The sequence below is a fragment of the Trichosurus vulpecula genome, chromosome 7, assembly GCF_011100635.1.
Source record: "Trichosurus vulpecula isolate mTriVul1 chromosome 7, mTriVul1.pri, whole genome shotgun sequence".
In the NCBI taxonomy this organism is placed as follows: Eukaryota; Metazoa; Chordata; class Mammalia; order Diprotodontia; family Phalangeridae; genus Trichosurus; species Trichosurus vulpecula.
In genome coordinates this window covers 264927953-264941961 of record NC_050579.1, presented here as the reverse complement: position 1 = coordinate 264941961, position 14009 = coordinate 264927953, and the positions used below count along the sequence as shown (strand labels likewise).

Here is a 14009-nt window from a genome sequence, read left to right as displayed (position 1 = left end):
AGGTCAACTCATGAGTCACCTGGCCTTGAGGGAGAAGCACATTTCAGTCTTTTCAGGCACTATGTTATCATGTTTTTAATGATCTGAAGGTGAGCAGGTTTCCAGCTGTCATATAGCAGATAGGCTGAAGAGACTTCTATCAGGGAGACCAAACATTATGCCATCATAACATTATAATAATTGGTAGTGAGGTCCTGTGCCAACATAATAACTATGTGTATGTGTGTTTCGTTGTGGCCAGTTCTCACTGAACAACAAATATAGGTCAACTTTTAATAAGAGCTTGTGTTGTATCACTGTTTTTTTCTTGAGAAAATTCTTCTTAGCTGGTTTTGGGTGAAGTGAAAGGTGCATGAGCAAAGAATGAGTAGCTGTCTTCTGTGACCAAACAATACTATGAATCTTTCTTCAAGGTGATCATTCCTTCAAATATTTGGAGGAAGCTATTGTGTTCATCTCTGAGCCTTCTCTTAAGAAGGATAAGCATCCCAGTTCTATAAACCAACATTTGTGTGACCTGGTCTTAGGGCTTTCTACCATCCTGGTTGCCCTCCTGTGGTTCCTGTCTATGTTATTGATGTTCTTTCTAAACTTTGGTGCACAGAATTGAACATAATACTCTTGATGTCATATGATAAGGGCAAAATACAGCAGTGCCATCAAACACTTCCTTGTTTCTTGAATCTATGCTTTTCTTTAATGCAGCCTATGTTGATACCACTTTGTTGTCTGACACTCACACTCCTGACTCACTCATTTGGAGCTTTCCATCCACTACAGACTCTGTATTTTTTCAATTCAATTGCTATCAAAGCATTCTTTCTTCATCTTATATTTTATATCATTCCATTTCAGTTTAATATACATTTGTTATGTACCTACATTGTGTAGAATATTGGTATAGGTCCCATAAAGCTTATAAGATTTAGATAAACTCATACCCTACTTTGATGGATATACTATTTAGTAATGGGAATGACATACATAAGTAACTATAGTACAAAATAATACATAAGTTTATGAGAAGTACAAAGGAAGTGTACAAGGAAGCTTGAGGTGGAATTATGGAAGGATTCCAGAAAATGTGGACTTTCTAGTGGGATATAAAGGGTAAGTAGAAATTTAAAGGTTAAAAGTAGAAGAGGGTATTTTGAATTAGAAAGCAGTATAAACAAAGTCTTGGAAGAAGTGAAACATAAGACACACAGCAAGGTGGGAGATTGGTCTTGGTTGGCTAGATCATAGAATGAATGAATCATAGAATCATAGAATGAATTCGAATCAGAGGTTGTTAAATGTCTAAGTAACATACAGAAACCTTTGAAAGTCTATTCTAAAACCTCTGATTATTCATTACAGTAGTTTAACGATGTTATATCAATTCTTACAGATGACTTTCATGAGAGGAAGGAAATAGCTGGATTTATGAGTCAAGATGTTTATTATGGCAGCATGTATAGGATGAACTGAAAAGGGAGAGAGAAGACTCAAGACTGGACTAAATACTCTTAATGCAAAAGCAAAAATATAGCAATAAAAGACATCACTTTGGTTGAGGCTGTGAGAATATAAGAGAGATATGAGAGATTTTGTTGTGACAGAATGGACAAGGCCTAGGAAATGAGTAAGTAAAAGAAGTGAGGGAGAGGGAAGAGTCACTATAATACCAGAATTTTATCCGGGAGAGATACATTGAATGTTTGTAATCCTGACAGAAATAATGAAGGGAGAAGATGGTTTGTATTGGATATATTGCAATCAAATTAGATATGAAACTGCAGTTATTACATAATTGCCTTTGACCTCTCTTTTCTCATATGTAAAATAAGTGATTTCAAAGGTGTATTCCAGTTCAGAAATTCTTTGGATCTATGACACTTCAAGGCTGTTTTTTGTTGGAGAAAAATAATTGGGAGTTATGGCTGGTAAAGAGATGAACACAGATGGGAGAAGTAGCTCAGGACAGCTTTGTTGATTATGTCTCAGTTTTACTTTTAGCACTTATTATGCATCATGGAAAATAACTCATTTTCAGATGGTCATATTGATTTTTGGTTTTCATTTTTTCAATTTATTTTAAACAAATTCCATGCAAATGAGTGCTTTTGTAAAGATAAAATGTTACATAAGTATAAACATCAGAACTATTCTCAATTTCATTAACAAAATCTGTTTACAGAATGAGAGAGATCCCTTCTTCCTTCCTTTGCTCCTTTTTTCCTTTCCTCCTTCTTTCCTTCCTTCCCTCTTCCTTGCTCCCCTAATTTTCTTCCCTCATTCTTTTTTCCCACCCTCCCTCCTTTCTTCCATCCCTTCTTGCTTCCTTCCTTCCTTCCTTTTTTCCTCCCTTCCCACCAAACTCTACCCTTTTCAGAACATTCCTAGAATATTGAACTCACTTCTAGGTTTACATTATAAAGAAGAAATTAACAGATTAATATGTTCCCAGAGAAAAGTGACCGATTATAAGCAGGATAGAACTGATACCATAAGATAATCATTTGAGAGAACAGTGGATTTTTGGCAGGGAAAACAGATGTTAGGGGATATTAAAACTTTCTCCAATGTTGAGAGAGATGTCATTTGGAAGAGAGGTAAGGCCTAATATGTTTGGTCCCAGATAGCAGAACTAAGAGCAATGAGAGGAAACTGGAGAGGTGGATTTATACTCCAAAATGAAAAACTTGCAAGCAATTAGTCATTCAGTGGTGGAATGACTAGCCTCAGTGGGTTTCCCATTACTGAATTTCTTCAAGTGGAGGTTGAGTATATGTGTAAAGGACTTATTGGGTATATATTTGAAAGTTTCCTTTTTCAGGTATGAGTTGTATTAAATTATTTCTAGATACCTTCTACTCTTGAGAATCTTCAGTTCTATGAATAATAATGATAATGATTGCATAGACTTTGTCTATCACCCTCCTTTATTTTTTCCTCTATCTCTATCTCTCTATGACTCCATTTCTTTATAAATTTTTACACCATTATCTTTGTTTAGCAATCTCTGCATAACTAACCATGGGTATTGTTATTTTTATGAATTTATCTTTTGGTCAACATGTCCATTTCCTGAGGTAACTATGCCATTGAGGGTAGCCTAGCTTCAAAACCAGGAAGATTAGGTTGATGTCCTGCATTTGACATATATTGGTTCTGTAACTCATATCAAGTCAATTAATCTATAGTGTTCTAGACTGTTTTTAAGTCACATAAACATGGTAACTTACAGCAGTGGAGGGAATTTCTTCGCTCCGGATTACCGGAGAAGCCACAGGCTTAGTCCCTGTGCCTGAGTATCTCACTATATCTTTCATTTTGTATATGGGTTATGTCAATGATTTTGTTTAGCATTTTATGCTGCAGTGCTTTCCCTCCTTTTCTGCTTTTCCCTCCCTCCTTATTATAAGATATAGAAAGTGCTTAATGAAAAAATAGTTTGTTGAATTGAGTTGTTTCCTGTGCCTTGGAAGCTCTTTCTACACATCTCACTCTGGCTAAGAGCTCTCTGCATCCTATCCATTCAGTGATGTATTTAGTTTCCATCTACTTTCAGGTCTATGTATATAATCTTGATTTCTAATCTCCTATCTGTTTATTTAGCCACCAATCCATTAACATGCAGGTATACTTACTATCTATCACTGAAAATTTCTGAAATCCTTCTTACAGGATGACACATGGGAATGACGAATGGGAGGAGGTTCACAGTTAAGAGAAAATGGAAAGGACCAATGAGAGCAGCCCAGCAGGCTTCATCCTATTGGGTTTCTCTGACCAGCCCCAACTGGAAATGGTCCTGCTTTTTGCCATCTCCATCTTTTACATCTTGACCCTGTTGGGGAACACAACCATCATTCTGGTATCTTACTTGGACCCTAAACTCCACACCCCCATGTATTTTTTCCTCTCCAATCTTTCCTTCCTGGATCTCTGCTTCACCACTAGCATTATACCACAGATGCTATGGAACCTTGGGGGTACTGATAAGAGCATCACTTACATTGGTTGTGTGATTCAGTTGTTTATGGCTCTGGGGCTGGGTTCCACTGAATGTGTTCTCTTGACTGTCATGGCTTATGATCGCTACATTGCCATCTGCCGGCCCCTTCACTATGTCATTATCATGCACCCAAAGCTTCTCAAACAATTGGCAGCTGTGATCTGGGCCAGTGGCTTCATAGAGTCCTTGGTTCAGTCAATATTGACTTTCCAATTGCCTCTTTGCAGTCACCACAGGGTGGATGATTTCATGTGTGAGGAGCCAGCTTTGATTAAAATTGCTTCTGTAGATACCACCTTCTTGGAGACTGAGCTTTGCATAGCCAGTGTCCTTTATATTGCAATGCCCTTGGGTTTTATCCTGATCTCTTATGGATGCATCGCTAGAACCACATTGAGGATAAAATCAACTGGAGTGAGGCAGAAGGTTTGGGGGACCTGTGCTTCTCATTTGTTGGTGGTAACTTTATTTTTTGGAACAGCAGTTGTTGTCTACATTCAGCCCAAGAATAAATATACTCAGAATCAAAGCAAGTTCCTTACACTTTTCTATACTGTGATAACCCCCACTCTTAACCCAGTGATATACACCTTGAGGAACAAAGATGTTAAGGGGGCAGTGAGAAGGTTGCTGTCTCAAAAACAATCTTCTAAGGAAACATAAACTAAGAGACAGCAAATCCTTTTTCCGGTACTTCATCATACATTTCCATATTTTTCTAGGACCACCAAACAGGGACAGGTCTTTTCTGATTTTATTTCTATTCAGCTGGGGAACTGCATTGCTCCTTTAAGATTAACTACAATGCTTACTTTAAAGATATTAAAATAAAATATTATAAAACCTCAATTGCTAATAAGCATCCTTCCTGTCCTTTTATTAGAAGATATCAAAGTGTCACAAACAGGTAGAAAAGAGAGATTTTAAATGAATTTAGTCATAGATGGAGAATTTGGCTTTCTCTATAGCAACCAAGATAGCAATTTCTTTCTTTCTGTGGCTACAGTAATGGCTTCCTGTAGGGTAATGTGCAATCTGAAGGCAAAAGAAAAACAATTTACCTCTTTTCACACAAGAAATTTGAACTTTTTCCCCAGATTCCACCCACTTTGATAGGTGATCTTTTGCCTAATCTTGCCAGGAATTAGGTATCCTTGCCACTACCATTTCGTACCATTTCCTCACTGTGCCCTCTCCCCACAACCCCTGCAATGGGTACCATCTTCTGTTTTTTAGCATCCCATTGACATTTAAGTTCCTTGAAGGAAGTGATTATCTTCCGAGCATTTAACATTTAACCTGTGTTCATTCTCTCTCTCTCTCTCTCTCTCTCTCTCTCTCTCTCTCTCTCTCTCTCTCTCTCTCTCCCCATCTGCTTCATTTTCACTTTCTTCCTTCCCCATTTCTTCTCTCCCTCCCTCCTGCCTGCCTTTTTAACTTTCTCCCTTCCTTCCTAACTTTCTCCCTTCCTTCCTTCCTTCCTTCTTTTCTTTCTTTCATTCTTTCACTTGTTTGTTCTTTCTTCTTCTTTTCTTTCTTTCCTTCTTCCTTCCTTCCTTTCTTTTATTCCTTTATCTCTTTCTTTCTTCCTTTCTTCTTTTCTCTTTTCTTCTTTTCTTTCTTCCTTTATCTCTCTATCTCTCTCTCTCTCTCTCTCTCTCTCTCTCTCTCTCTCTCTCTCAGCCAAACCCTACATTTCCTTCTTAAGCATAATAGTTCTCATTCTCATTCTGTTCTTAGTAAAATGTACTTTATTTTTTATTTCTTAAAAAAATATTCTCCTTGACAAAAGTTTATCTGTTTTTCCATTCTACTCAAGACAATTACATCTACCATAAAAAATAGAACAAAGTACTAAAAATTCAGTCAGGAGTTTCTAATTGCTAGAGCAATTAGTTGTGAAACTCCTCAAAAATCAGCATCTAAGTAGCTCAGTTTACTCACATGTAAAATTAGAATACTAATTTTTGTTGTCTTTGGTTTAAAGCCCCTTGTGAACACCAAATTCATTCATTTCTTCATTTTGATATAGACATGTGATTTTATGTTAGTAACATCTATTGTAGAAATTCCCTCCACCAATTCAGATTGACAACTTGCTTGCTAACTCATAATCTCAGACAGTTTCTTGAGGAACTAAGAGGTAAAGCAATTTGCCCATGGTTGCATAGCCAGTTTGTGTCAGAGGCAGCATTTGAACTTATTCCCTTCTGTCTCCAAGGCCAATCTTCTAGCCATGATACGACTCTATTTCTAGCAAAATATCAGTAAAGTGAAATGTCTTGGAAGAAAATGTAATACTCTTTATATACAAGCAGTCATTGTGAACAAGAAAAAACAGTGTCACCAATTCACTCTGATAACCCTGTTGCAGCAATGGCCAACCTGGAAACATAGTAATTTAAAGGATACTGATATCTATCTTTGAGAATTAAATGGGACCTGGTAATATTGTGATCTCCAGAAGGAATAAAGGATTTGACTGTTAATATGATGATTACCTTCCTTCACCAATTGGTCGTTGTCCTTCATCTTGAAGAATACCAAAATGACATCACTATGCTAGATTCATACAGTGTCCCATTGTGGCTGATCAGACGAATACGAGCTTGGAATGTTCTACCACAGATCAGACACAAATAGTCTATATGAACATTTGGAGTGGATTCTCTATATCTGTGAAGCTCTCAATTCTTTTCAGCTACTTCAATTCTGCTTTGCTCATAGAGCACAGCTCTTTCTCTAATGTGGGCATGCCATGATGAGAGGTTCTGTGCTAATGTCTCCCATGTCACAAAATCAATTACAAAGTTCTTTTTCCATTAAATTTATTTATTTTCAGTTTTCAACATTCACTTCCACATGATTTTGAATCCCAAATTTATACCCATCTCTCCCCTCCCCCACTTTCCACATATTCAATTGGCATCAGGAAGAGAATACCCAGGTTTCAAAGACTTGGCCCTCATTGGACATTACTTCTATTACCTTTTAATTTAATATTTTTAATGTATATATGCAATCCCTGCTTCAAATGTTTGTTTCTCACAAACACTGCAGAGGCTGCTAATTGTCTCTTTAAGAGTATAGAAGCTAAATGAAATCTTGAGTAAAACAGTGTGTACTGGTAATTTGGAGTGAACTCTTGGCTCTACAGCAAGAAATGGACCTCTCCAAGGCTAATATAACTCACCTTCAGAGCCATATCATGTTTGAGAAATAGGGAATTGAAAAACAAATTGCAGGCCTGAAAGAAGCAATCAGAATCCAGTGGACCCAACTGGAAAAAGTCCTTCTTCATCAAAAACAAGAGAACAATTGTATGCAAATGAAAATGGCAGCAAGTGAGCAAGTTGCACATGATAGGCACAAGTGAGTCAATCACCTAATGAAGGTCCTTAGTCTGATGTTGTACGATTATCTAGAGCTCAAGAAGCAGCTAAAAAATCAAAAGTAGTTGGATCAACAATATAAGGAAATTAATGCAGCAATGAAGCAACTGAACTTAGAAGTGAAAAGTGAACTCAGAATTGGCCTTAAGATTTTCAACCAGTCTCTCAATCCTAGAGAATGGACTGGAAGGTTTGAAAGAGAACTTTTCAATTTCCACCAATGAGGAGCATCAATAGTCTTTTTAAGAGAAGCTAAACTTATTCAAAGTTCACATCATGGAGGAGCACTGGCACAGAGAAGCAATGAGAGAGGAACTACCGTATTTCCCCATGTATAAGACACACCTTAATTTTGGGACCCCAAGTTAAAAAAATGTATTACGTAAAGTTATTGAACTCAAGTTTTATTCATCTGCTTATAGCTTTCAGGCACCTTTTGGGCAAGTACACATGCTTAGTCCATTCTGTTTCATGAACCTGAAGCACCAATTGTGTCCTCCTCTGAAATCAGTAACTTCTTTTTCATCAGCAGTTCTTCTTGCCTCATGCTAAACCATATTTGTGGGCACAGGAATTCCAGGTGCCCTTTGCTCTTGGCAAAATGTAACCTAATATACAGGTAAGAAATGAGAAACAATGAGCACAGAAACAAGTGTGAAAAAGTGGGAAATGCAAGTAAAAAAAAAAAAACTACAACCACTGTATAAGATGCAACCAGTTTTTAGACCCCAAATTTTTTGAAAAGGGTGCATCTGATACCTGGGGAAATGTGGTAAGTCACCATGAAGGGAGACTCAAGGCCCAGCTTTGCTGCTCTGTGTCTGAGCAAGCAGAGGCTTTAATGAAAGGCAAACAACAAACAATAGGCACTTTATGCCGTTTCAAGACACAAGTTGATGCTTTAGATGAACTGGTTACCAGAACCAATGCAGATTCTATGTTTCTGGCACCCAGCTTGTTACACCTAGGAGTTTCCCTAGTTGAAAATGCTCATCTTCACCAGGGCGCAAGGTGGGGCCTTGCCACAATGACTTGGTCGCAAGAGAATACTAGCAACACTTTTTGCCTTCCATACATGAGGAAATGTCTACTACCTTACTAACTGGCAAGTCAAAGTTCCTCTTTTCTGACCTTGCTAAAAACCAGCTCAGATCCAGGAATTTCATCGTAAGGACAACATGTTTTATTCTATGAAGCAAAGATTTTTGTAAGTCATTTGTACATATGGAAATACTAAAGCATAAAATTCAAACTGGGTGTGAAGCCAATGCAGCACATTTTTTGTAAACACATCTCTCCTTTGAAATACATGTTGCAGGGTATAAATTGAAAGGCTTGTACTGATGTAGCAGAACACCTTGCTGAGTTTAATCCCTCTATATTTGTTAATCTTGTCAAATTTATGTTTTGTGTAAAGTATATTTTCATATAAAAAAGATTAAACAAAAATATGACTATGAAGTGCTTCTCCCTATGGAATTAGGAAGAAAGTGTGTATTTTATTTGTTGTCTTTGAGCTCTATGATCAATCTGTGAAGAAGACAGAGAAGAAGATGACATTAATTTTCTTTTTAGTCAGAAGTGTTTTGATTTGTTATAAAGAAATCTTATAAATAAAATCATCTTTACTTAAACAGTTCGTATGTTTCATTAAAAAAACATAAAATATTATGAAGAGTCTATGAAGAGCTAGCAAATACAGTACATTCCAGAAACACCATTTCTTGTGCTTAGTTAAGAGAGCTCAAACAGAAAGAATTAAGCTAGATTAGTGGCTAAGAGATTGAATTTGACATTTTTCTTATTTTAAGGGACTTTAATCAGTTTTTTGTATTGAATTGAATGGTATGAGGTGGAATTTTCAGATAAATGAAAAAAAAGAGCTAAAGGTTCTCAGGCTATAAACTTTCTCAAAGACAGTATTAAGATTTGAAAGTTGCTCTGGTTATAAACTTTCTCAAGGACAAAATATTGTAAATAATTATGTGTCTGTTTTTATTGATTTGGTTCTTTGGTACTTGTGAGAAATGAGTGATAATTACAGGAAAGAAGGTTTCTCCAGTTTATTAAATGATTATTAATTAATCAACTCAGAGGAGGGTTAAGTTAATTAATGCAAAAAATTACAAATTTACTAATGAAAATAAATTTTCCAAACAACCCAGCATGACACTAAAGCTCAGAAAGATAAATGTAAATAGAAAAACAAGTAAAGGGGAAGACTTAGGGGTGACATAAAAGTGATATTGGCCATATTCCACAATACTGCCTACACATGGGGCCACTGGAGCAGAGCTATTCTTTTCTAACCTGATAAATATAGTATCTGAATCTAGTTTTTTTCTTTTAAATTTATATGTGCTTATCTTGTCTAAAAATAAAATCAAAGTAATATTAACAGCTTATATTTTTATTTCTATCCTAAGATATAAATTGTATTGTTTTAAAAAACCTTGCAATATAATCAATGTGTTGACTCATTTTGCTTAGTTATACTTACTACTCACAGGATCTCTGTGGTAAGTAGTGAGTGACAGTAATATAAAAAGAAAGAAAGAAAAAAGGAACAAAGACAAAATAAGAATTGAAAATCTGTCAACATAAAACCCACTTTTCCACCTAAAAATTATTATATTTTTAATGTTTTGTCAGAAGAAGAGTAATTTGTTACAAATGACAAAAGAAGAGTCCTTGAAGGAGTAAATGTAGGATTTTGGGAAAAGTATGGTTGTTACAAACAAAAGGCAAGGGTTCAAATCACTTTTCTTCCACTTAACTTTGAACAAAGCACATAACATCTCAGGGTTCCATTTTCCAATATGAAAAACCACAAGTGTGGATCAAATTATCTTGAAGAGTCCATTCTTGCTCTGCTATACAATTGTATTGTGATTCTGTTTTTTTAAATATACCACTAACTTCCAGAGTAGACAAGAATGTTGCAGAAGTCAAGAAGTTGTAATTGAAAATTAATGGGAAATGGGGACAGAAGGGTAGGCTTAGAATAGGAATCAACTGAGATCCATACTCTTGAACTTATAAACCATGAAAAGCACCTCCTCATAGCTCAAAACATAATTATGATGGGCCAAACACATCACATACCTGAAATCAGAAATTCAATCAGGGTTATGCTTCTCTATGAATTAAAAATGTCCCCAGAACAGTTCTTTAAAGGTGTTCAGGCCACAGCTTCCTTTTAATGGCTTTGCTCAGTGCCCCCTTCACATCCTTGTTCCTCAGGGTATAGACCAGGGGATTCAGAACTGGAGTAACCACACTGTACATGATGGCCACTATTTGGTCCTGATCTGTGGAGCTGCCTGAGGAGGAACAAATATAGGTCAAAGCAACAGGTATATAGAAAAATATGACCACTATAAAGTGGGAAGCACAGGTTGACAATGCTTTCTGAAGCATACTACAAGAATGACTCTTGAAAAGGAGAAAACTGATAATGTAGAAGTAGGAAAGGAGTATACAGAAGAAGGTACTGATGGCAATGGTACCAGTGACTGTTTCAAGCATCCACTCATTGAGCTCCGTGTTCCCACAAGCCAGATCCAGGAGTGGCTTGACATCACAGAAGAAGTGGTGGATATGGTTGGATCCACAGAATGTCAGGTGGGAAGTCAAAATGGAATGGAGCAAGGCATGGAAGAAACCAGTGATCCAGGTTACAGCAGCCAAGCAGAGGCACACTTGGTGCTTCATAAGAAGTGTATAGCGGAGCGGATTACAGATGGCCACAAAGCGATCAAAGGCCATGACACCCAGAAGGATGGCCTCTGTGCTACCAAGGAAATGGAAGAAGTGGAGCTGAATAATACAGCCCACAAAAGAAATGGTCTTGTGGATGGAGAGGAAGTCATCTAGCATTTTGGGCAGTGTTACTGTGGAGTAGCAGATGTCCAGACAGGAGAGGTTACCCAAGAAAAAATACATGGGAGAAAGGAGTTGAGGCTCACAGATGACAATCACCAGGATGGCACCATTCCCAATGAGTATGAGGATGTAGATGATGAGAAAAACCACAAAGAGGTAGTGTTCCAGTTCCTGAGTGTCTGTTACTCCAAGAAGAAGGAACTCATTCACCGAGGTATGGTTAGGCATGGCTGCAAAAGAACATAAAAATGGTAAGTGCTATCTCTGTCTGTAACCTGTGGTTGATCCAACATTCAATTCTGGGGCTAAAAATAGCACCAAAACATGGGAAAGTGATTTCTGTTCTCCATGACATCAACTTCACACAGTATGAAGAAACCATAATATCACTAACAGTGTATAGACAAGTAAGATATTATAAGCCTCATGAGAGCAAAGCCCATGACTTTTCTAAGCTTTAGTCCTCTTCCAGCACCTGCCTCAGTCCTCTATGTGCAGCTTAATAAATACTTTTGAAATTTAATCAAATTAACTGAATTAAACTGAACACCAATAGGATGACTTCATCATCACTATCAAGAAATATAAGACCCAGAACACACATATAGCAGCCAGGATAACTTGAAGAAGTGAGCAAAAAGAGCCAGCCTGAATAAGTAACTTCACCAATATGTTTTCTGATACTGTCTGGCCACTAAGATAGTGGTTGATGTGAGATGGACTCCTAGGCCTATTCTTCCTTCCACATTCTATAACCCTATTCTTCCCTGTCCCATTGATGCACATACTCAGTTTTAACAATATTTCCTGATTATATATATATATAAATATAAAGATATGTATGTATATATATAGTTGTATAATATATATAATATAATATGTTTAATATAATATATAATAGATATATAGATATATATAAAGATAAATATGTATGTAGAGAGATATGTAATATTTATATACATGTTCCTGTTTTCCTTTAGCAGCCTATTTTTTTATTCTACCTTGCAAACTTTATCTCTTACCTGTTCAAACTCTTGGACAACTGCCTCATTCTTTCCCAGCCCCATCACCTATTGTTATATTCTCAATAACATAGTCTCATTTTTAACTTAACCTGACAGAAAGAGAGTCATGAAGATGGATGAAAGAGAAGAATACCATAAAATATGCTCTTAATCACCTAAAAATGATGTTTAAGTTTTATCTACTCATTATTGTTGGTGCCATTGTTCCCCACATACCCAGATATCTGAAACTTCACAGTAGGAATATCATTGTTTTGAAGTCAAAGGAGGCAATGAATGAAACAGTGATGGTATGCTCAGGGTAAAGCATAACAAATAACTGGACTACCCCACTTGGATGAGGAGAGGACTCAATGAAGTGAAACATATAAATTCCTTTGCAACTTTAAACAACTTCAATGGAAGACCCTTTAAAATTCTTATAACTTACAAATGCTTTGAAAGAGACAAATTATTTTGTAGCTGATAAGAAGGCACTAAGCTTACTAGAAAACAATCAGGCAATTATAACTTTCACCCTAAATGGACTTCCTGACTGTGTGGAAAGACTGGAAGCAATAAGCCTTCCCAGAGGCATTCCATGAAAACTGCAACATTGAGACCTCCTTTCTGCTTTGTGTGTTTTTTATTGTGTTAAGCAAACTAAGGAACCTTATGAATATGCAAGACCCTGGAAGAGAGGTAGGAGGAGCAGGGATTTAGATGGAGAGAAAGGGGTGTTTGTGTGTGTGTGTGTATGTGTGTGTGTATGTGTATGAGTGTGTGTATGTATGTGTGTGTGTGTGTGTGTGAGAGAGAGAGAGAGAGAGAGAGAGAAGAGAGAGAGACAGACAGACAGACGGACAGACGGACAGAGACAAAGATGGAGAGACAGAGACAGAGGGAAACACACAGAGAGATGAGAGGATAAGTTTTTGAGGCTTTGAAAAATCATAATTCTGTGTCTAATGATAACATTCTACTCTCCTACATTCAGTTACACATATTAGGTTGCAATTTTTCTTTGTTTTAAGAGGTCATTTTGATGTTTCCTGAGCTTGCCTCGAGAGTGCGCTTTATTGGCAGGTCCACATGTAACTCAGACTTGCAGCTCTTCCTTTTTTTCTCTTGAAATAGTGAGACTCCTGAAGTATTACTTCCAAATGAGGCATTACTCTAAATTGCTACATTATCTAACAGCATAATGCCAGCCTCAGCCCCATGCCCAGGCAGTGATCTTCACCAGCAGTTAAAATCAAAACATTAACGTCTAAAAAGTATGAGGAGATACCACCCTGCATATTGCAAAAGCACTGGATGTAAAGATAAAGAACTAGAGTTCAAGTACTATTTCTGTCATTTGTTTATTATCTTAACGAACATTGTCAGGTCATTTAAACCTTTCTAACTCTTTACAAGGGAATGTTTGGAAATATCACAGGGTTTGTCACGGGACAGGTTTTGAAATCATGAATTTTCTATTTACTACCTATAATGCTTTGAAACGGTCATTTAAACTCTCTGGGCCTCAGTCTCCTGATTTGCAAAATCAGGGTATTTGACTAGATAATGTTTGATGACCTATCTGATTCTAAACCTGCTGGCCAATAGAATAAGAGTAGAAATCCATGAACTATTTTGTTGAGAGTATTGTGGAACAACAAGTTACAGCAGAGAAAATACTTCATTTGTCATCATTTGAGTTCAAATCCCAGGTCTGTCACTCAT

General features: G+C 36.8%; 2 protein-coding genes across 2 annotated transcripts; one reads left to right on the top strand and one right to left on the bottom strand.

Moving 5' to 3' along the window:
* Nucleotides 1-3718: 3718 nt before the first annotated feature.
* LOC118858062 (olfactory receptor 2G3-like) lies at nt 3719-4663 on the top strand. Its single transcript, XM_036768504.1, has one exon. It carries the CDS (start codon nt 3719-3721, stop codon nt 4661-4663), a length of 945 nt encoding a protein of 314 aa, XP_036624399.1.
* Nucleotides 4664-10563: 5900 nt separating this feature from the next.
* Nucleotides 10564-11505, bottom strand: LOC118855880 (olfactory receptor 12D1-like). Its single transcript, XM_036765913.1, has one exon. It carries the CDS (start codon nt 11503-11505, stop codon nt 10564-10566), a length of 942 nt encoding a protein of 313 aa, XP_036621808.1.
* Nucleotides 11506-14009: the final 2504 nt, after the last annotated feature.